The sequence below is a fragment of the Paramisgurnus dabryanus genome, chromosome 5, assembly GCF_030506205.2.
Source record: "Paramisgurnus dabryanus chromosome 5, PD_genome_1.1, whole genome shotgun sequence".
Taxonomy (NCBI): Eukaryota; Metazoa; Chordata; class Actinopteri; order Cypriniformes; family Cobitidae; genus Paramisgurnus; species Paramisgurnus dabryanus.
The window spans coordinates 36779889-36805005 of record NC_133341.1 but is presented as its reverse complement, the minus strand read 5'-3'; the positions used below and the strand labels follow the sequence as shown (position 1 = coordinate 36805005).

The 25117-nt window shown below is 36.1% G+C and overlaps 1 protein-coding gene across 1 annotated transcript in view; it reads left to right on the top strand.

Moving 5' to 3' along the window:
* The first annotated feature begins 517 nt into the window (after positions 1–517).
* The window catches only part of fbxw8 (F-box and WD repeat domain containing 8), a 34477-nt gene continuing 9877 nt past the window's right edge, over positions 518–25117 (top strand). The window contains exons 1-8 of the mRNA XM_065250933.2: positions 518–1466; positions 1543–1647; positions 5223–5387; positions 5468–5556; positions 5653–5804; positions 5962–6158; positions 6791–7015; positions 16473–16600. Of these exons, the coding sequence (XP_065107005.1) occupies positions 1110–1466; positions 1543–1647; positions 5223–5387; positions 5468–5556; positions 5653–5804; positions 5962–6158; positions 6791–7015; positions 16473–16600 (1418 nt within the window). The 5' untranslated portion in view covers positions 518–1109. The remainder of the gene's footprint in view (positions 1467–1542; positions 1648–5222; positions 5388–5467; positions 5557–5652; positions 5805–5961; positions 6159–6790; positions 7016–16472; positions 16601–25117) is intronic.

Here is a 25117-nt window from a genome sequence, read left to right as displayed (position 1 = left end):
TCGCTGCGCAAAGGGCAGCGGAGCGTATCCGCGCGCGCACACGGAGTCTCGGAGCGCGCTCAGAGTCTGCTCCACCGGCAGACAGCACATCCTCTATAATTTGCTCTTCTCTTGATGCTGAAATCTCGATTTAGTTGCAGAGAATCGTGTTTTGTTCGCCTGTCGATGGAACAGTGTGTGTTTGTTTCTGTCGGCTGTATTATTTATTAAAGTGTCACATGGTTTAGGGTTTACATCACCATCTCCCCTAAGAGAGCGGTAATGGTTAACTCTTCAATGTCCTCCTGTCTCTGATCGAGAGCTTTTGTCTTGCTTGAGACGAGGGGTGGTCGTGCAATTCACACACATTCCTGATATGAATTGCGTGACAGTCTTATGTAAGCATCTAGAATTTAAATGGTGTTGCATTGGCTGTATTAAAATATATACAGATTTTAATTATATATTATTTTAAAAGATGTAAGATAAACTTTGTCTGTCACTAAAATTAGACAAATGAATTGATATTTGGGGTATTTTAATTTGTCTTATGAATTTTTGTTTCATGTATACATTTCTATGCATTTTGGGCTTGCATAACAGAACAAAAGTAGTGCAAAATATTTAATAGAACAGAAATATAAAACATGCCTTATGTATAATTTGGGGATATTTTGTCTTATATGCATTTGAATATATTTGTTTAATTTTTGTAGTATTTATTGTTTTTTACACATGCATATTTTTGCATGACAGACGTGTCGATGGAACGTTTAGTGAAAATAAATGAATTTCTGTATTATAAAACATATGCATTTTAAAATAAACATATACGCGTGCAGCTGTTTTACTGCTCGTGTGGCTTAAAACGCACATATACTGTCAAAGTGAAGCTTTGCATGTAGTTCACTAGTCTTTCTAACACGGCTATTGTCTTGTGTTTTGAATAATTGTTTATTTGGGTGGGTGAGATGCGTATCATGCGGAACCCAATGTGTCTCAATGTTCCAGCCGGCGCCTTTTCGCTGACGGACCGCTGTTTGTTTTGACGTTAACAGCTGTAGTCCGAGAGCGTCTTACACATTTACAAACATGAATGAAAGCACAACATGACTGGCGCGTAAACCGGAATGGATGACGACGAGCTTTCGGCATTCCGAGAGAGCTGGAAACACGAGTTAGAAAAAAAGACAACAACTAAAGACGAAGGATATTTCGGGGAGCCCAGTAACGACAGGTCATCTTCCAACCAAAACGCCAGCTTCTGGGAAAAACAACAGACTAAATCCAGACCGAAAGAGCAGCCGCAGTACTTGTCGATCGCCGAGGGTCTGTTGGAGGGCAGAACCAGTCCGCTGTTGGACAGGATCGAGGAGGAGAGAACGCGTAGGAAGCGCGCCCCCGAAAGCGAGGCGCTCCACAAAAGTGCGCCTCCGAAAAAAGTCAGCTCGTGCAACAAACTCCTTGACCAGTTTCTTCAAGATTTGGTAAGTGGCTGATGTAGCTATACTGTGTTGTGATGTTTTGTTATGTTTGTCCCATGAACTCTTCCTCTGTTTTTAGAATGAAGTGAATGAAATCCCGTTCTTTGATGCGGAGTTGCCATATGAACTTGCTCTGAAGATCTTCAACTTTCTGGACAGAACAGATTTGGGCCGATGTGCTCAGGTAAATTTTAAAGCATTGGATAAATGTCTGTTCTACTCGGTTCATTTTTATTTAATTTACATTATACATTTGACAGAATCTTCGATAAGTGACTTACATGCATGTGTTTCAGAATGTGTTTATTTTGATCCTATGACCTTTGTTTTGCTAACCCAATGCTCTACCTATTGAGCCACAGAAACACTATTCTAATCAGCTCTGTTGTATTCTGTACAGTTCTGTTTAGTTTAGTTTTTTTCTGTTGTATTCAATTCTATTCAGTTTTATTCTGTCCAGTTCTATTCAATTTGTTCTGCTTGGTTCAGTTCTATTCGGTTCAGTTCTATTCGGTTCAGTTCTATTCGGTTCAGTTCTATTTGGTTCAGTTCGATTCAATTCAGTTCTATTCGGTTCAGTTCTATTCGGTTCAGTTCTATTCGGTTCAGTTCTATTCGGTTCAGTTCTATTCGGTTCAGTTCGATTCTGTTCAGTTCTATTCGGTTCAGTTCGATTCGGTTCAGTTCTATTCGGTTCAGTTCTATTAAATTCAGCTCTATTAAATTCAGCTCTATTCGGTTCACTTCTATTCTATTCAGCTCTATTCTATTCAGCTCTATTCTCTTCACTTCTATTCTGTTCAGCTCTATTCTATTCAGCTCTATTCTGTTCACTTCTATTCTATTCAGCTCTATTCTCTTCACTTCTATTCTGTTCAGCTCTATTCTGTTTACTTCTATTCTGTTTACTTCTATTCTGTTCAGTTCTATTCTGTTCAGCTCTATTCTCTTCACTTCTATTCTGTTCAGCTCTATTCTGTTTACTTCTATTCTATTCAGCTCTATTCTCTTCACTTCTATTTTATTCAGCTCTATTCTCTTCACTTCTATTCTATTCAGCTCTATTCTCTTCACTTCTATTCTGTTCAGCTCTATTCTGTTTACTTCTATTCTGTTCAGCTCTATTCTATTCAGCTCTATTCTCTTCACTTCTATTCTGTTCAGCTCTATTTTGTTCAGCTCTATTCTATTCAGCTCTATTCGCTTCACTTCTATTCTATTCAGCTCTATTCTCTTCACTTCTATTCTGTTCAGCTCTATTCTATTCAGCTCAATTCTGTTCACTTCCATTCTATTCAGCTCTATTCTCTTCACTTCTATTCTATTCAGCTCTATTCTGTTCAGCTCTTTTCTGTTCAGCTCTATTCTATTCAGCTGTTTTCTCTTCACTTCTATTCTGTTCAGCTCTATTCTATTCTATTCTATTCTATTCAGCTCTATTCTATTCTGTTCACTTCTTCTATTCTATTCAGCTCTTTTCTATTCTGTTCACTTCTATTCTATTCAGCTCTTTTCTATTCTGTTCACTTCTATTCTATTCAGCTCTTTTCTATTCTGTTCACTTCTATTCTATTCAGCTCTATTCTCTTCACTTCTATTCTGTTCAGCTCTATTCTATTCAGCTCCATTCTGTTCACTTCCATTCTATTCAGCTCTATTCTCTTCACTTCTATTCTATTCTGCTCTATTCTCTTCAGCTCTTTTCTGTTCAGCTCTTTTCTGTTCAGCTCTATTCTATTCAGCTCTATTCTATTCAGCTCTTTTCTCTTCACTTCTATTCTGTTCACTTCTATTCTATTCTGCTCTATTCTCTTCAGCTCTTTTCTGTTCAGCTCTTTTCTGTTCAGCTCTATTCTATTCAGCTCTATTCTATTCAGCTCTTTTCTCTTCACTTCTATTCTGTTCAGCTCTATTCTATTCAGCTCTATTCTCTTCACTTCTATTCTATTCAGCTCTATTCTCTTCACTTCTATTCTGTTCAGCTCTATTCTATTAAGCTCTATTCTGTTCACTTCCATTCTATTCAGCTCTATTCTCTTCACTTCTATTCTGTTCAGCTCTATTCTATTAAGCTCTATTCTGTTCACTTCCATTCTATTCAGCTCTATTCTCTTCACTTCTATTCTATTCAGCTCTATTCTGTTCAGCTCTATTCTGTTCAGCTCTATTCTATTCAGCTCTATTTTCTTCACTTCTATTCTGTTCAGTTCTGTTCTGTTCAGCTCTTTTCTGTTCAGCTCTATTCTATTCAGCTCTATTTTCTTCACTTCTATTCTGTTCAGTTCTGTTCTGTTCAGCTCTTTTCTGTTCAGCTTTATTCTATTCAGCTCTATTCTCTTCACTTCTATTCTGTTCAGCTCTATTCTGTTCAGCTCTACTCAGCTCTAGTCTGTTCACTTCTATTCTATTCTGTTCACTTCTATTCTATTCAGCTCTTTTCTATTCTGTTCACTTCTATTCTGTTCAGCTCTATTCTGTTCAGCTCTATTCTCTTCACTTCTATTCTGTTCAGCTCTATTCTATTCAGCTCTATTCGGTTCACTTCCATTCTGTTCAGCTCTATTCTGTTCAGCTCTATTCTATTCAGTTCAGTTCTATTCTGCTCAGGTCTATTGTACTTTATTCTGTTCTGTTCAGTTCTTTTCTATTCTGTTCTGCTCTGTTCAGTTCTGTTCTGTTCAGATCTATTTTGTTCAGTTCTAGTCTGTTCAGCTCTATTCTGTTCAGCTCTATTCAATTCAATTATGTTCCGTTCTATTCTGTTCAGTTGTATTCAATTCTATTCAGTTTTGTTTAATTCTACTCTGTTCTATTTTATTTTGTTCTATTTAGTTTTGTATTCTATTCAGTTTTTATTCTATTCATTTTTTTTCAGTTCTATTCTGTTCAATTCTATTCTGTTCTGTTTAATTCTATTCAGTTCTTTTCCAGTCTGTTCTATTCTGTTTAATTCTATTCAGGTTTATTCAGTTGTCTTCGCTTCTGTTTTATTCAGTTTTTTAGTTCTATTCTGTTTAGGTCTGTTCTGCTCAGGTTAGTTTTATTGATTATTCAGTTGTATTCTGTTTTATTCAATTCTGTTTAATTATACTATGTTCTATTTTATTCGGTTCTATTTAGTTTTGTATTCTGTTCTGTTTTATTTGGTTTTATTCTGTTAAGTTCTATTCAGTTTTTTATTCAGTTCTTTTTTAGTTCTATTCTGTTCTGTTCAATTCTATTCATTTCTTTATGTTTTAGTTTTATACAGGTCTGCTCTTTTCTGTTAAATTTTGTTAATTTTTATTCTGTTGTCTTCACTTCACTTCTGCTCTATTCAGTTTTTTAGTTCTATTCTGTTCTTTTCCATTCTTCAGTTCAGTTCAGTTCAATTCTTGTCAGTTCCAGTCTATACTTATTCAGTTCTATTCGGTTGTATTTAGTTTTATTCTCTTGGATAATTATCTCTATTCAGTTCTATTCTTTTCAATTCTGTTTTATACTATTCAGTTTTATTCCGTTCAGTTCTGTTTTATTTTGTTTTATTTAATTTAATTTTGTTAAATTCTATTCAGTTCTTTTTTATTGTGTTTTATTTTATACATTTGTGTTTTGTTTTGTTCTATTTTATTCAGCTCTATTCTATTTGGTTTTATTTTGTCTGGTTCAATTCTGTTCAGTTTTTTATTTGGTTCTAGTTTATTCTGTTTTAATCAAAAATGAAAAATCAAAACTTTTTTGTTATGTTGAATTCTCAGCTGTTTTCTTTCTTTGTTCCAGGTGAGTAAATCCTGGAAGGTGTTGGCAGAGGATGAGGTGTTGTGGCACAGGTTGTGTCTAGGGGAAGGTTATCACAGCGGTGCAAATGTCTCAGACTCTCCCTGCTGGAAGAGCATGCTCAGAGACTGTCGAAACAATGAAAACGTTGTGAAGTCTAACTGGAAGGTAAAACACTTTATGAATGCCTGTCTTCACTGATGATCTTGAGCGGATGATCTTGAATGTTTTGGCTCTGCTCCAAACAGAATCGCGTTGGGTCCATTTGTAATCTGCAGTACGAGTTAGGGAAAGTGTTGTGTGATGTCAGTTCCTGTGGTGGACTTGTTATCGCTGGGTATGTGATACATACATTGAAAGTTTGGAACATGATATAAAGTAACAATTTGTGATTCACTCGTCTATTAAGTGATAATCAGTGTATGATATGCAGATACACCTCTGGTGATGTCCGTCTGTGGGACACACTTCATTGGGACACATCATACCTGCGAACTACACATTCCATCAGAAACGAAAGCCCAGCGCCTCACATCAGTCATGTACATGTCAATAAGACCATAGCTACAGCTGCTTATGAGAACGGTAAGACAACTTTTATAATGAGGTTCAGATATTTGCTTTTGGAGAATTACAAATAACTTTAAATGTTCAAAATCATGTTAATTTTAGTATTTCTACAGGTACTGCGTTTTGGTTATTAATGAAAATGGTCATTTATGTGTTGTTGTTGTTTGTTCAGGTTGTGTAGATGTTTGGAGCACTGAAACCGGTCTTGAACCCATTCATCAGTACCAGCACCTACAGAGGGTTCATGCTCTTGATCTAAGCCCAGATTGTCCAGCATTGGCCTCCGCATCAGGACCAGAGGTCTGGTTAGACGCCCCAGATGAGCGGGGCTACTGGAGATCACAATGTCTCATTCAGTTACCCAAACCTGTAAGTTAATCTTATTCAACAAGTGTATAGGCCAACCATAGTAACAGTTGTAAAAAACTTTTCATGGACGTGCAAGACATTTCAAAGATTTTTGCAACTGATGCCAAATAGTGTATGACAACTAACCAGTCAGTTGAGATTGACTGCTATTAATATTAATTAATTCTTTTTTACATCATTACATTATTTTCTACAGTGATGTAGTTATGTTATCAAGTTTAATGCAAATATAATTAGTTAAAAATGTTAATATAATTATGATGAAGTTAAATATTAATGCATGCATACAATGGCCAAATTATTATCAATTATCATACAATACAAATTATATATTATTATTTAAACCTCTGCTTGGTTTACAAGACATGCACATAGGCAGCAAAAAAATTTATAAAAATATATATGCATAATACAATAGTTTAATGCACTTAATAAAATAAAATAAAATATTAATACAACAAAATTTTAGGTCTTTGCCTGTCAAATGCACTTTTTGGTGCTATTCCTTAGAGTCCCACCAGATGGCGCCATCAATCGTTAGACCTGAACAACCAATTAAGTAAAAATTTAAATATCGGTCAGGATAACTATCGGTTGATCTGTGTTTACGTGATATATCGTGTATATTTCAGGTAGATGGGGTGCTGGTGGTCCCCGGTAGGCGGGACTTTCATTTGGTCACGGCGTGGGCTGGTGAAAGCGTTTACCTATTGGATTCCAGATGGAAGAAAGTAGAGGAACCGAACGTATTTCATTCTGTGTACGGCCATCCGGTGACCTGTGTGGATGTGACGGCGTCCAGAGCTGCCCTGGGTGTGAAGAGCTGTGGATGGGGGATGAATGATGGGGGCAACAAGGTATGAGTACAAACACAGACACAGATGTGTGTAGGACAGTTTATAGGTACATAATATAATGGTATCTTGTGAAATAATTATCTGTAAAGGTTGTATCTATAAAAGAATGTTTTGGGTTTTGTAGTGCATGAAATCTTTTTATAATTTATTAAAGCAACATTTATATTACATTTATGCATTTGGCAGACACTTTCATCCACAGATCATTCAACAGGGTTCCCACGGGTCCTTGAAATCCTTGAAAGTATGTGAATCTGGGGAAAAATTCAAGGCCCTGAGAAGTTTTTGAAAATATACATACATGGATACAGGTCATTGAAAGTGCTTGAATCTATTTTATGCAAGAAGTTTTCTGGAAAGAAATCCATATTATTACCTAGTGTAGGATAATATCATAAAAATTCTAGACTTTTTTAAGCACACGTGCTAAACTGTTCGCTTTAAATGCTTATATCTTCTGTATGCGAATGTTGATTCATACCAAAATGCTTTTTTGCATAGTTGTGTTTGACACATGAAAACGTCTCGGGTTACGTATGTAACTGTTGTTCCCTGAGAAGGGAACGAGACGCTGCATCTCCCTTGCCATACTTCCTGCGTCCCTGTAACGCCGTCTTTGGCAATATTTCAGATAGCGATATACTTCCTGGCTCCCACGTCACCCTGTCTTTGTCGTTAAGCCTCACCATTGGTTGAATTTGATATACACATTCAGATGCACTTACCCTTGGAGGCGTCCCCAAATTGTCACCGCAGTGACGCAGCGTGAGTTCCCTCGAAAGGGAATTGTAACAAGGTCTCACTTGAAATGTGTCCCCACATTTAGTCCTTGAATTTGAGGGTATTGGACCTGGAAAGTCCTTGAAAGGTCCTTAAATTTGAAGTTAACTAAGGTGTGGGAACCCTGATTCAATATGTACATTTTTGTTTATCAGTATGTGTGTTCCCTGGGATCGAACCCATAACTTACAGTACACTTATTTGGCAACAACCTTGAAGTAACCTGAGATTAAATGATAAATGTTAGGCACATGGGTGATATTTTATACACCATCCTTATGGGGTTTAAACTAACTAGCTTTCCCAGCAGAGATCTTTAACAACTTAGCCACAACACTATCACCCGCACGTTACCAACAACTGGGGAATGCTGATCTCGTGTGGTCAGTCCCTGATGTTTGGATTATGGAGCCCACCAGCGTATTGTGTAGCATTATTCCCAATGCATTCTGTAGCTGTATTCCCAAAGTTACTAGCAAAAAGTTATTGTTCTTGATGTTGTCTTAGAGATCTGCTACCTGTTTTGGTCCCAACGCCTCTCCAAGCGGTCCCTAGTTTCTAATTCACAAAGCTCAGGAGATTGGGTTAATTTGCAACAGTGATTCCCAACAAGTGGGACATCTACCCAAGGGGAGACTTTGATTTTGCTTGTTAAATCCACACTAATAAAAAATCAAGAATCTAAAAGGGTTCTTCACAGCATTGCCAAAGAAGAACCATTTTTGGTTCTCCATAAAACCTTTAGGTCTAAACAAGGCTTTTGGACCGCTTGGTTCTGGTACTAATTTACCAGAAGGAGTACAGTGGCGATATCCTAAGAACTAAATATTCCCTAGTAAAATTTTCCGGTTGTATTTGCACCGCCAGTCGGATTTTTTGATTATGAGCATTTTCAATTATTGCATTAAAAAGGCAAATTTCGAATAAAAATCCTTTAATTCGCAAAAAGTTTTTACGCTCGCTTTAAGTGGTTTTTGACTTGTAAATGCGAATAATTGGAGATGGAAACATATTTGCTGAATAATTTCGGACATAGGGAACATTAAACCAAAGGCTGTTTTCGCCATTGTTGTCGTAACCATATATCGGGCTCGACATTGTCTTAATGCCCTTGCTGCTAGTGCCTGCATCAAAAATGCTGCGTTCCTTCTTTACAACATTACACAAATGGAAAATTTTTCCATTTTATTTGCAGATTAATAAAAAAACATGTCAAAAAACTAACATTTGAAAATAATTTGTTATGTGTGGCTTTTAAAAATGACTGAATCCCAAATTTCCCAAATTCCATGACATTCTGCGTTAAGTTTTTATGCTTGGATTGAGTGACTTCATCCGCATTTTTCGCAAATCACGTAAATCATAGGGCCCCACGTACCCAATGACATACCATTCGTACTGATGGCCAATCAGAAATAATGAAAATAAAGTGACTTTGGTTACAGATTAAGCTGTGGTGATCTAATGTACATAAGGTTGAGAAACACCGCTGGGTGAAGTTTCTCCAGAGCTTTGCGTTTAAACCCAAGCGATCTCCAGATCACAATATGTTCACTTTAAACCCCTTTATTCCCCAGCGTGTTTATTCAGCCGGTTAAACACACGGCGCTGGTGTCTGGGGGGGAGTTCGACTCACGGGGGATGTAGTAGTTTATCAGTAAAGCGACAGGCCGAGATGTTGACAGTAATCAGATGAGTGGTTGATAGATGGATGCAGATGGTCTCTTGTTGTACAATACAATGCCTTGGCTCTTCTCCACTGACATCACCCGTTTAAACGCCCTCATTAAGCCAACGGGGACCGGGGCGAACATTTAGAAGCGGTCGGGAGGGTGAATGACAGGATAGTTTGTCAAAGTCAGCATGTAGGAAACTTGTAATGGTTCACTGTTAAATGGACGGCAGTAATGGAGTGTTTCTCGCTGGTTATGTTGTTGTACATTTCTTTTATATATTTAAACTGATTTTGTTTTGCCTAACTAATTAGTAATGTAGCGGTTAAATTGGTTTATCGATGATATTAGATGACGGTGGTATTTTTGATATATTGCCGGTACTGTCCGATTACCATATTCATATTAAATGAATTGTACTCTCAGTTATGTTAAATAATACTTTTACGTTTATTCGTTTAGCAAAAGCTTTTTCCAAAGTGACAAATGAGGGACACAACAAAGCCATTTATCACAAAGAGGCAGAAACACAAAAGAGTTGTGATACAAAGTTACAACATTATTCAAAGAAGTAACAGGCTGTAGGTGAAAGTAATATGGAGATATTTTTTAATTCTTTAATCTAAAGCAATTTAATCTTTAAAGTCACTATATAATAAAATATCTCAAAACCACTTGCACAGTGTGACATATTTAATGCAGTTGTATACTTCCATATCCCAAAAGTTCCCAAGGATTTGTAAATCCAGACAAATTTCTTTTTTAAATAATAGCTCGCCCCTTGTCTCCCTTGTAACTCTGGAAGGTGAAAACAACAACAACTCCCATCGTTTCTCTCTTCTTTATAACATCTTTAAAGGGATAGTTCACCAAAAGATAAAATTCTGTTATCATTTACTCACTCTCATGTTGTTATAAACCCCCATAATTTTTTTGTTTTGATGAACACAAAGGAAAATATTTTGAGAAATGTTTGTAACCAAACCGTTTGGGGACCCCATTCACTTTCATAGAAGGAAAAAAATACTACGGAAGTTAAAGGTGCAGTGTGTAAATTTTAGCTGCATCTAGTGGTGAATTGCAACCAATGGCTCAGTTCACTGTTTACCCCTCGTTTTTAAGCACATAAAGAAGCTACGGTAGCCGCCACCGGATAACCATGTCATCGGAGACAACTTAGTAAAAAAGTTTGTCCATTAAGGGCTTCTGTACAAGCATGGTGGCACAAAATGGCGACTTCCATGTAAGGGGACCCTCGGTATATGTAGATAAAAACGTCTCATTCTTTGGTAATAAACACACAATGGTTCATTACGAAAGGTCTTTATACACCCCTGATAATATAGTTTTGTATATTATTTTGCATTTCTGTCAAGAGATCCTTCTAAAAATTACACACTGCACCTTTAATGGGGTTCTCAAAATAACTTCCTTTGTGTTCATCAGAATAAAGAAAATGTATGCGGGTTTGTAACAACATGAGAGTGAGTGAATGATGACAGAATTTTCATTTTTGGGTGAAACATCCCTTTAAGCTTCGCCTACATTATTGTGTTGTTGTGAAATAGCAACCTCTAGTGGTTAACATCCTATATATTGTGGCTTTAATTAAAAAAAGAAAGTATTTTACAGATCTAATATTTTAGGACTTTATGAATTATTTTGCATTCACTCGGTTTTTGGTAATCATACTTTTTGTTTGTCATGTTTTGTCTCTTATCTATAGTAGCCTTTCTGGCACTTCATGATTAGTGCTTTCCCATCTGTGTGATGTGTATCTGTCTGTCATGATTATTTATAATGCTAGGGTTTTAGATGTGCCAGCTCAAACAGTGCAGAATCCAAGTCAAGATGTTTGTGTGTTATGTGATGAGAAGACATATGCCTCATTAAAACTTGCCAAAAACAGTAGTTCACTTCAATTTGAGAATGAGTCGCATCTTGTTCTGGTGTTTTCCTCTTAATTTAGTGTTTAACGTTAACATTTTAAATCAGCCACATTCTGCACAATTGTTGTGTTTTATGGATTTTACAGTGCACTTACAGGGGCAGTTTCTCAGACGGGGCTTATACTACACTATAATAAGTTTTTTGCACTTCAATTTTATACGTATTTTTTAAGTATAATCAACTATTTTTAAGTATAATCAGCTTGGATTTGCAAGTCATTTAAATTTTTTGATCCTGACTTTTGATGATTTGCTGTAACTTTAAAATGAATAAAGTTGAATTAACTTAAGTTATTTTAGCTTTATTTTATAAGTTACAGCAACTCATTACTAGCAGTGGTGGACGAATTACACTACAATCGTGTACTTGAGTAAAAGTAAAGATACCCAGGGTAAAATATTACTCAAGTAAAAGTAGAAGTACTTGCTTAAAATTTTTACTTGAGTAAAAGTACAAAAGTATCCTCAAAATGTACTTAAGTACAAAAGTACTGCGATTTATTATGGCTGTATCATTTTTGTCACACAACTCATACATAATTAAATGTATTTATATATTTTGGAAGCAAAACTTTTGAAAATAACAATCTCAGTTAATAGGGAGCACTCCAATCCACCTGCCTGTTTAAGCATCATACATGTACACTGCATGGCTAGTCAAAATGTCATTTATATTTTACAACAGTGTTGATAGTGATTAATGTTCATTTCAAAATAACAGAGCACTGAGCTTCATATACAATGAACTTAAGTGAAACAGCTAACTATTCGGCTAAAAATAGCTCCAGCCTGCATAGCTTAAAGTTCATTCATGATAACGTCGTATATATTTTAGCAACACAATTAACAGTTTTCTGCAAGCTACTGTTAAGATTGCTCATTTAAAAATATAACCAGAATAAAAATGGCTTACCTCTACGCGTTTCTTTTAAAACGAAATAGCACAGTTTCAAGGCAGGCAGAGAAGACACGAAGGACTCGTTCTTTTATTCAAGGACTTAAAAAAACTCGCGTAAATAAGGCCATTGTTGTTGTGACGGGTCAGTTATCTCCTCCGTTGTTTTTGAATGCAGTTTCATTCTCCAAATGATGCATTGGCTGGCTGCTGCACTTGCGTGACTCGCGTAGCTTACGTAAAACAGTGCGGCAACCAAAACAAGTTCAAAACGAAGCGCATGCTGTACCCTGATTGGTGGTTTGACGCATCACTTGTGCATCTTAGTTTTTTTTGTGCAGCTTTAGTTTGCCCCGTTTAAGTTTTTTTATCCACTGATAAATAAAAAGGAACGAACGATTTTTTAAAAATGTAGTGGAGTAAAAAGTAAGATATTTGACTTTAAAATGTAGTAAAGTAAAAGTAAAAGTCTCCCAAAATAAAAGTACTTGAGTAAAGTACAGATACGCGAAAAAACTACTTAAGTACAGTAACGAATTACATTTACTTCGTTACTGTCCACCACTGATTACTAGCCAAGATAACAAATCGAAGTTGAGTTGACTTGGAAATCCACGTTGATTTTACTTAAACATAAAAAAATGTTGTGCATGTCTGAGCTGCCTTTATGCCGGCAGCCTTTTTTTTTTTTAAAGTGGCCCGCCAGCATTTTTGGCATTTTCACAAGTTTCCAAAAAAAACTTCCAGGAAAATTTTCTTCTAAAAATTTATAAACACAAATATATCAAATGAAAGAACAGACCCTCTGCTTTCAAACAAACAAACAAAACGGGATCCGTTTAATCTTATCTATATTTTTTCTCTGCTTATAAACTCTTAAATTTGTGTTTTTTTTTCTTCAAAAAGACATTTTTTTGGCTACTGTAGAAACATGGCAGCGACTTCTATGTAAGGGAACCCGCGGTACGTACATGTAGATAAAAACAGCTCATTTTAACGTAATAACAATACAGTTCATTTCGAAAGGTCTTTATAAACAACTGATAATATAGTTGTGTAAATTATATTGCATTGCCGTCAAGAGATTCTCATAAAAATTACACAATGCACCTTTAAAAACATCTTGTCATACATCAGTGCAATTGTTTTTTTTTAAATCTCAAGATGCACACCAGTATTTTCTTGTAAGGTATGTTTTTAAAAACAACTTACATTTCTTAATACAACTAAGGCCTAGTCCTGGATTAATCTAAACCCTGTCCAGGAAACCGCCCCCATTGACATTGCTTGTATATATGAAGACCTCAAATGCAAAACGCATTAAAATGACATTGTGAAAATAAGACTTTTTAAAAACTGACTAGTAACATTTTTTATTTACATTGACGTCAAATAAACATAAGAGCCTGATAAAAGCTCCTTTGAACTCTTCATATGGTATCCAGGATGTTATTTCTGTTGTCATAATCCTAGGAAACACACACTTAGATGCATAAATGCATACATAAGTTTTGGTTTTAAATTGCTAGATGGAAAACTCAGGGCATCTGTTGTATGTGTCTTAAGCACTGACCCACACAGTGCACATTGCAGTCGAACCCTGAGGCGTCACCATCATGTTTAGCAGCCAGCTACTTTGATAAAAACGTGACACTGTTGCACCTCCAGGTGCTGAAATTCAGAGACGTACAGCAGCTTGTGAATTTGGATTGAGGATGAATCCAATTAACATCCATGTACTATTGCCTGGCCAAGATATAAGACCTTAAAAGTTAGAAATTATGCTAAGGAGTATATGATAAATAATGAAACAAAACAATTGTGAAAAGCACTATATAATTAGAATCGAACGGGAAAAAAAAATCGATAAAGCATTTTAAATGCCCGTCAACAGCTTATTATGATTTTATATCCGCCGGTGTAGGTCCACATGAAGAATTACAAAAATTATGGTTGGCATCTTTATCCTTTAGTTTATGGTAGCTATGTTGATATGTCAGTTTTCTCATATAGCAACTTATTGTACACCTGCTTTATATTTTATTATAATTAAAAAATGTGTTGAATTTGCATTAAATTAGCAATGCAAAAAGGTTATAGGTTCAAACCCAGTGAACACAAAAAAAAAATGTAGGGAAGAGCGGGGCACAACCTAACGCTTTTTGGTTTTGGCTCAATCATTCAAAAAATATTTGAGTTTAATTATATTTTTACACAAGCAACACACACATCTCTGCTACAAATGAACATTTGAAGTTTGTTTCTAGTACTAACCATTCTTGGACAATTACACCAAACGTGACAGAAGTGCAAACGTTACAACTTACCCCATAGGTGGGGTTCATTGTAACAGGCAGGGGGTTAGTTGTAACACTTGATAAAAATTAACTTTGCAGGCAAATAATTTTGTCTATATACTTGAAGTGGATATTGTTTATATCTGTTTATAATAGACAGGCATCCACACTGTATTCATTCATTCAGCGCTTTTCTAACAATAGTTCAATTATAAATGGATACAAATGTCTAAATATGTGAGATAAAGCAGCACAATTATGACAAAACATTTTTTTATACTTGACCCAGACTGTATTAACCATACTACAGTTTTAAAAAATCAAATTCTGAGATAATGAAAATCAAAGTCTGATTTTAGCCATTCATTTCATTATGATTTCAATCTTTGACGTGATCTTATTCAATCAATATTAAAGATATGAACAAAAATAAATTTGACACAGATTTTTGATAAGACAGGCACATTTATTTTATTGGCAGCCAGCAATCATTCGTGTTTAGCCTATTTAAAACAACGGCAAGAATTACGCTAACGTTAGGGGCTTTTATATAGTAAGTGCTGAGTCAAAATATTTTCAAGCCCACTAAAAAAGTTGCTAAGAGCTGCAGACATTTTTTAAAACAATGCTATGTTTAAGTCAACAAGATACTGATTAATATGACATAGCATTGGATTTGGTATCTTACACACCCAACTTAGAAACCAAAAAAAAAAAAAAACTTATGGTGAAAAAATTTACTTGCATGCCACCAAAACACTCGTTCATCATTAACTCTCTGGAAAAACATTACGTACTTCCAATAATTTGCAGGTGATCATCTTTTGGCAGTGTGAAAAAATACTGGAATAACAAAACTCTCAACCTTGTGCAACAATGTAAACAATCCATGCAAAAATTAACCTTGCGTTAGTTTTTTGCCCCGCACACGTATATACACACTCAGCATACACATACGTAGCTTTTACATGATTGTTACATTTTGGATTATTGGAAGTATTCTCATGTCTTGATGATAAACTCCCTGACTATAATTTTGGGATTTGGCAGGCAACGCGGTGGCTCGCAATTAAGTGTGTCTGGCCCAAACTGAAGGCACAAACAGCTGGCATGAGCTCAATTCTGACATCATTCGCTTCCTTTCTTTTCTCTTTTTTGGTTTAACATCCTTATCTGTTGCCTCAGTAATTCGAGTCCAATTTGGCTGGACCGTTGACTTTTCTTTACTCAATGTTTAAATGGCAGCTGATGCAATCACTTAGCCAATCTCTTTTTAGTTTAAATTACCTCACAGAAGACTTTTAATTTCATTGGGTTTAGTTACGAGCTTTAGATGTTTAAAGCACCTGGCTGGAAGAAATGCGGTACGGGGTGCCGTTTATTAAACTCGCTAAGTTTACTTTAAGATAAAATTCGCACATGGTTGTCTGATACATAAAAAAGTAAAAATCGTAGTATCTGATTGGATGACGTTTGTGTCATTTCAGGAAGTTCGAAAGCTTAATGGGAACTTGTGGTCTTGTGGCATTTGCTTGTGTTTCCATCTGCACCACAATGGCTGATGGTTGCATAAGTTTAAAGCTGGCTACCATTGTGCTTGAAATAGTTTCAAATAATAGATGACTTTAGATAAAAGCCTCTTTAAATCTCAAATTTATTTGTGTTAAACATGCCACTTCTGTTGTTTTTTTATTGTGTCTGACCGAAATGTGTTAAAAATTCATGAGACGGCACAACATGAGAGATGTGATGGCAGATGGATGCAAGCTGTGGACGTGACACATGAACTTTAGCAGGTGCTAGCGTAAAATCCTGAGAGTTTAACAATCACACCGGGATCTTCATATCCTCCTGTCTCCTCAGATTCAGCTGTACAGCCTGGAGACAAGCCAGTCCGAATTAACCGTGGGGAACTCGGCTGGAGACTTCACCTGTGTTAACCTGAGAGACAGCCCTCCTCACCTGCTGGTGTGTGGAAACAAAGACAGGCGGTACGACACGCAGACATGTTTATCTCATCTATCTCTGTTACATGCATATTTCTGTCATCTGGCTGGCGAATTTGAGTCTCTTGCGACTTTGTTTCTTAAACATGGAGAGTTTGATGAGTTCAGAGAGATCGTAGCGCTCTCATTTACACATACAGATGGTGATAATTTACTTTGTACGGGGGGAACTTGTTTTTACATCAGACTTTGTTTTTAATTCCCATTAATGATTCTAAATACATTCTCTTAAATATAGTTCTGGAAAAATTATCCTGTGCAACATTAAAAATTTAAATCAGAATTGTCGGAGCTGATGGTGGAGTGTGAGTCGCAACCCGAGTTTGATTCCCGACTTGAGGTCCTTTGCCGGTCCCATACCCCTCTTTTAACCCTGTCCCTGTTTTTTCCTGTCCTCATCTTAACTCCTACTGTACTCCTAAAATATAATTAAAAATATATATAGAAATTAAATCTAATACCATGATCTTTAAAGCAACACTAAAGAGTTTTTGCTCTTTGCTCCTCCTACAGGTCGGAAGCGGTATTGTCCATTACCACTGTCGTAAATTAATTTAGACTCACTGCAGCAAAGCTGGCTCTAATTGGATTGTAGGTCTGCCGTAAAGCAAGTTTTTGTAGTTTTCACTCGAACTACAGGACTGCGACCCGACGGTTGGAAACTTCTTTAGTGCGGTTTGGGCCGATAGAGGGCTGGAAAGCGAATGTGAAAGTGTCGTTCACCCTGTTTCGAGTGGATGAACGACTGAAACTTTTTTGAAAACATTATTTTAAGGTAAAAAAAACCTCTTTGGTGTTGATTTAAATAATCCACCCAAAACATATCACATTATATCGCAATATATAATGTGATATATTATTGCTAGAGATGCATGGATATAAAAAATTTCTACCGATAGCCAAATATTCAGAATGGTATCTGCCGATAGTTTGGTGGTTACATTAACTTGCATGTTATGCTAACTCCGCCAGCCATTTTTTGAAAAGTTGCCCACCAGCATTTTTTGTGATTTTCACAAAATCTTCAATTTTCTTCTAAAAATATTTAAACATACAAATATTTTAAATGAGAGAACAGACCTTCTGCTTTCAAACAAAGAATAAACAAAGTAAACAAACAAACAAAATGGGAAAAAAGTTTTATCCTATATTTATTTTTTTCTCTGCTTATAAACTCTTAAATATGTGTAATTTTCTTTAAAAAGACAATTTTGTTCAGCAAAAAGGTGAAATAATTGCATTTTTGTAAAGGAATTTTGTTAGAGATCAGATTCAGAATGATTATCAAAACTTACACACAGTTTAAAATTAGTAAGTTACATTTTCTCTTCAGTTTTTCAAAAATTGGGTAACTGCGCATCTAGTGGATAATTGCGGTATTGCAGATGAACATAAAAATTCACCAGGAACACTTTTTTATGCAAATGTTTTTTTCTAAATTGAAAAAACTCGTCAATGGTGGAGAAAGAGTTAAACTAGTGATTTTTCACATTTCCTATACACAGAGCTCAAATTCATATCATTTTCTCTTTTGATTGACAGGATATATCCTGTCAAGCCATGACTATCGGCTGTAAACTATCGGCCAATAATGTAAAAAGGTGCTTTTATCGTCAGACACGATTATTGGCCGATATATCGGTGCATATGCGATTATCGCAAATATACTGTAATATATAATATGTGACCCGTCACGGAAACCAGGGACACAAGTCGGCAGCACAACTTTCGAGAAAATGAGAAACAAAGGTTTTTTTTCAAAATTTGTGATTTTCGTTTTATTGCAGAATCTGTTAGTTGAGATTAGGGCTGTCACTTTTTATTCGATATTCGAATATGCATTTTTAACGCATTTTTTACAGTAAAACCTCGTAATAGGAAGGAGGCTGAGAGTGAGACCGACAGCAACTGTGCACAAGAGAGGGAATCAAATTGAAACCTAATGTGCATGTCAAGATAGAATTATAGTTTGTATAGTTTTACATATTATTGTTTATAATGTTAAATATTATAGCAGAATAAAAAGCTTGTGTTAATACGTTCGCATTATGAAATTAGCATGTGAAGATAATTTCATCATGTTTACAACGCAATGTAAACTTTATATTAAACAACAACAGAATTTGTCTTGTAGACGGATTTGAAATAATGATGTGTTGACTGTCGCGCGTCACATTGACAGAGTCAGGTGAGCTCTGCTTAACTCAGCGGTAAGTTTTATTTCATCTATGGTTTGCGCTCACTATCATTAAAAACGGTCAAGCAAACAGCACGCGCAGAGATGATGCACTTGTCAATGACGGCTCACAAACGCGCGAGATAGTATTTGTATGTGTGCTTGTTGTCAATAAGGTTTCTTCTCACAAACAGGCTCAAGCAGGGATAAAAAATTTTAATGTATGTGTGCTTGTCAATGAAGGGCATTATATCCACGGAATTCAGCTGAGTTTTCCGCCGAAATCTGCGGGCGCGGATTTCGTTTGGGCTTGGCTATATAATTACTCCTGCTGCTGTTTAAGTTGTCACCTGTTTTGAGTCGTTGTTATTCATAAGTTGATAACCTGCTGTTTAAAACATTAAGTAAAAAAAGTAATGCAGACAGCCCCGTTTATGACTGTTACTGTTAATAAATTGAATCTCCATTACGTTTTTTTTTTTATGCGTGGGGGCACCTAGATATTCGAATATATTCGGATACATTGCATGATATTCGATATCCGTTCGAATTTGATTTTTCTCAAAAGTGACAGCCCTAGTTGAGATCACGAAGAAGCTTCTCCATGTTTGAGATCGCAGTTTGTGTATATTTTAAAGTGCGGTTGAAATCGGCTTGTTTTTCCAGAGATTCTAGCGTGCAGCGGGGGGCGTCATGGTCTGTGTGTATATTTACATACTGGATAAGCTTATAAAAAAGGATTAATTGATTTAATTACATTGAAATTTTTACGGTATTTTGGGGGCCATTTTTGCCTATTTAATAGACCGTTTATATATAAGGAGAGGACAGGAAAGTACATAGGTTGAATAGAGGGATACGAAATCGGCAAAGGATTTGAACTTGGGTCGTCGAAAGTACGTCTACACCATTGGCTTTTTTAATAGTTTTTGTAACCACAATGAATCAATTTAAAATAATGTGAGAAAGATGCACTGCAAAAAATGACTTTCTTAGTATTTTTGTCTTGACCCAAGAAATAAGTCTAGTTTTTAGACCAAAAATATCAAATTTAAGTGATTTTGTCCATAAAACAAGCAAAAAATCTGCCAATGGGGTAAGCAAAAAAATCTTGAAATTTTTTCTTAAACACTAAATTCAAGAAAATTTGCTTACCCCATTGGCAGATTTTTTGCTTGTTTTATGGACAAAATCACTTAAATTTGATATTTTTGGTCTATAAACTAGACTTATTTTCTTGGGTCATTTTGTTCATCAAGAAAAAGCATCTTAATTTAAGAATTTTTTGATATTTTTACTTAAAACAAGACAAAAATACTAAGAATTTCTTTTCTTGAAATATTTTTTTTGCAGTGTGTAAATTATTCAACTTAATAATTGTTAGTTTTAACACAATTTTCTAAGTTCATCTACTGTAGTTTGTTGGTTTAAATTGTCTTAACTCAAAAAAAAAAAAAATGTGTGCAAACTTTTGCGAATCCTAACAATATTTTTTTGATTGTGGCTCTGATAGTAACTTCTGCCCTTATGGCAGTTTTGGACAGACATTAATAGATGCTAATGAACAAAGCGCACCAGAAAACCAAGACTAAAGCACTAGAAAAATAAAACACATCTAATTATTTTCCAAAGTAAAAGATTTTTTCTCACAGCTGTGGTCCTTTTAAAATTGCGACGAGCACTCGGCCTTACTCTCAGCTTTTTTTGGCTTACCTTGAAAATCATTTTACAGAAAGCTTCTAAAAAGCTCAGGCACTTACAGAAGAGAGAGCAGCAATGATGAAAAGCTCTCGGTTTGAAAGGATAGCGTTATTGTCGGCGGGGCATCACCAAGGTCTATTGATTTAGCGGACAAAGAGATGCCGAAGACTAGAATAGACGCGGTACGTCTGCCCGGTGGACTCCATACAGCAGCACGAGCGCGGTCCACATCCGATGCCCATGTCTCAATTAGTCTTAGCCGAATAAAGAGCCATTTCATTGACACTTGTGACAGCAGGAGCGCTATTTTGGCAGGTGGAGAGTTGCTTGGCAGGTCTTTGTAAATAAATTCCAACTGCATCTTCGCTCGGATACTATACAGAGTGCCAAGAACGAGGACGAGATGTTTCCACGGCCAGCTGCGGCCTCTTTTGAAACATCCCTTCTTTCCCGTCTTGTTTTTCATCTAGACACAATTTTGACAAAGCGAACACTCTCACCTTTTGTCCATCTTTGATGAAGGAATAAAGCGAAACGGCCCTTCGAGAGCCATTTTGGCTGTAATGATTTGACCCCATCTGATCAGTCTATGGGCAAAACACCAAACAACTCAGAGGAAATGGGGACTTGGGTCCTGCCATTTATTAAGGGTGGCCAAAGGCCAGGACCTAATGCATCAGTTCTCCTTTCTCCAGACTTAACAGCATCTGTGCTGTGAAAGTGAGGAAGAAGACGGCTAAGGTTTGGCTCTGTCCGTTTGTGTGTTTTGGTGCCTGATTGGATCTGGCTGTGAGGAAAAGAGAAATGTGTCTGGCCAGACATCAAGTTTACTGAGCGAGTAGGAGCCATAAGTGATTGGCATTTTAAGTTTTGTGCATATCAAGTGTTAAATACATTTACTGTTTTACAAGAAAGGCAGAAAAACACTTTTTACACTATTATTAAACTGTATTATTTTTTTATTCTGATACCTAATTTCAGTTTTTTACTTACAGTCCTTAATAGAAAAATAAGTTTTAATGGTTGAATGTTAGGCTTCATTTCTGAACTCAAATTTTATTTAACACCCAACACTTCTGTTCAAAATAGTGAAACGTTGGGAAATCTCTGAAAAGTCCACATTAAAGCTTTGAGGATCTTTGAGACAAATAGACAGGTGATCTAATAAATGTAGTAAACGAATAGTTTCTTCTTTTCAGCTTTATAATGGAATTAGATAGTGCCCCATTTTAAAGCTTTAAAAAGCACATCCATCCACACTGCAAAAAATGACCTTTTAACTATATTTTCTGGACTATAAGTCCCTCCAAAGTATAAGTCGCGTCAGTCAAAAAATGCGCTTTGAAGTGAAAAAAAACATATATAAGTCTCACTGGCGTTTATTTAGAAAATTATTTTACAAAATCTAAGCCAAAGAACAAACATTTATTCTGGAAAGGCAAGTTATTCAACTAAACGATAGCACAGAACTGCAGGCTGAGTAGGTGTCCATACATGTTAACGTAACATTACCATTTATTCACCGAACACAATAGCACATCAAACATACCTGGGAGGCTGAATAGGCTAATTTAACACGACAATCCAAATTAAGGTTAAAAAGGTCCCGAAGTCATTCCATATCACTGAATCCATTGAATTACACAAATACAGGAGCAGCATAGAGCGGACTTTCGCGGCTGTAGACTGTAATGGTTTCTCTTGGTTCATATGAAATTATTTTTACATATAAGTCACACCTGACTAGACAGTCCTTCCAGAAAAAGTTTTTTTTTTTGATTGTTTCGGGCAAAATTCCTTAAACTTGCGGCACGTTTTATTAAAAAATGTGACGGAATATGCAGGATATTTATGCAATTTTATGCGATAAAATTGCAGGAACTTGCAAAAACTGCGTGAACTTGCAAAAACTGTTTGCAGCTTTTTATTGATGTTCACGTTGCGTAATTACGTCACTTTCTACACTGTAAAAAAAATCCGTAGAAATTACAATGTTATTGCAGCTGGGTTGCGGTAATTTACCGTAGATTTAAATTTATGTTATTTACTGGCAAGAGTTTGTTCAAAGTTAAATAAATTTTAAATATTAACAAGTCTTTATCTTTACAGAATAAAACTATACAATAACAGTCTCATGCAAAGCATTCTGGAAACCAGAAATCATCATCAACCTTTTTCTGTTTTTTGCTTCAGATTTTGTTTCCCAGAACGTTTTCCTTGAAGCTGTTTTTTTAGTTTTACTCTGTAAAGACAAAGACTTGTAAATGTTTAATGTTCATTCAACTTTGAACAAAATGTTGCCAGTAAATAACATAAATTTAAATCTACGGTAAATTACCGGCAACCCAGCTGCAATTTCTACGGATTTTTTTTACAGTGACATGACAACAGGGGACATGGCTGCGCATGTGTGAAAGTAAATGCAACATTTCTCAACTTTCTGCTAAGATATATATGACGAAAATGCAGGGTTATGAAATTATGGAAGCCCCCCATATTATGCAAGCAGAAATCGGCAATTTATGCCGCGAAAGTGCGGCGTATTTTAAAAATGTGGTCCCCGCATAAATATGCGTACTTTGACTGATTATGCATTGAATCATGTGATCGCATAATCACATTTTTCTGGAGGGACTGACTAGAAGTCGCAGGACCAGCCAAACCTTGAAAAAAGTGTGACTTATAGGGCCCTATCTTGCACCCAGCACAATTGACTTTGTCAGTGACGCATGTATCATTCGTATTTTGTACCGGCGCACAGCGGGTTTTTCCCTCCACAGTCGCACGTCGGCAAACTAGGGAATGAACTTGCGCTCCCTGGGCGGTTCAGCGCAAAAAAGGAGGCGTGTTCCGGCGCAAACCATCCCTGATGCTATTTTGCAGTTTCAAAAAAACAATTGCGCCACTGACCAGAAAAAAAAACTAGTCTAAAGTCAGTGGTGCGTTGCTCGTTGTACATTATGCTATTTTAAGGGCGCATGCTTGACCATAATGTATAGCGTGCACAATGCGCACACACTTTGCTTATCTAATCTACACAGATGCAACAGTTATTTTTGCAAATCATAAATTGTTACAATAAAAAATATTAACACATGAGATAAGGGAAATCATTGTGGTGAGCATTGTGGTGATAGTTTTTATTTATTTTGTGTGGCTGCGTTAAAAAAATTATCATGCAAATAACGATTAAAATATTTTCATAAGTTTGTTGTGTGGCTGTAATACGTTTATTTTATGTAAATAATAATTAAAATGTTTTCACAAGAAACCTTAATGTATGTGAACTTGATTTGTAAGTGTACTTTGGGGTTGGACTGCTTGCGTTTCTTGGCTTTCAACCTCCCGTTACACGGCGTGCCCGATTTATGCTGGCAAGCTTGGGATTCCCCGTCTCCTGACATCATTGTAGCGCTTGCGGCACAACGTCTTGGGGATGCCAGCGGATGAGACAATTGTGGCTATTTCCTCCCACGCCTTTTTAACCGATGCTGATTTGGGCGGGTTTCTCCTATCCCCATACAAAACAACTTCTCTGTCTTTGACTGCTCTTACAAGAACGTGGGTCTCCTCGGCTGTGAACCGCTCCTGGCGTGCGCCTGGTAAATCTGTCATAATAATAGCAACCCGCCATGGAACTTGCGCACTTGCGTTTAAAGGGAATGTTGGATGACGTTCTGATTGGTTTATTTGACGTTACGCCCAAACCACATCTATGAATAATGAACCTACTTCAGACCAACCCCTTATTATTTTGCGCCTGGCGCAAGAGTTATTTCTCACGCCGGGAAAATAGCAACAGTGCCCAAGATCCGCCCACAAAGTCACTTGCGCTTCGCACTTGCGTTTCAGATCGTTAAAATAGGGCCCATTGTCTGGAAAATACGGTACTTCATATTTTTGTCTTGTTTTTAGTAAAAATTAAAAAAAATTCTTCAAACAAGTCTAGTTTTTAGACAAAAAAATACACAATTTAAGTGAATTTGTACTTATTAACAAATTAAGAAAAAAGTTCAGGATTTTTTTTGTACACTATTGGCAGTTTTTGTTTTAAGCACAAATTCACTGAAATGTTGAAAAAAACTTGACTTATTTTCTTGGGTCATTTTGCTTATCAAGAAAATGTATCTTAATTTTAAGAATTCTTACTTAGATATTTGTACTGAAAACAAGACAAAAATACGAAGCAAGAAAGCCTACAAAACGAATCCATATTAATATCCTAAAGTTAACGTTTCTTAATTTTGCATATTGTTGGGCAAATATTTGACTAAAAAACGTTTAAATGCAAATGTTTAGGGACTGTATGATATACAATTCTGTTGCTGTATTAAAGCTAAATTTCAAAATTATCCCATAATTTACCCTTACGCAATCCGGGATACATACGTCCAACGTCTTTTAGACAGACACATCTGGAGTTATTTTAAACGTCCTTGCTTTTCCAAGCTTATAATGGGAGAAAACTTTTGTCTTTAAAGCCCAAAAAAGTGTATCCATCCTTCACAGAAGTAAACCACATGGCTCCAAGGCGTTCATAAAAAGGTATTTTGCGAGAAATCGATGTGATATTGTCATTTTTAAAACTTTATAAACTATAATAACTGGCTTCCGGTGACTATGCT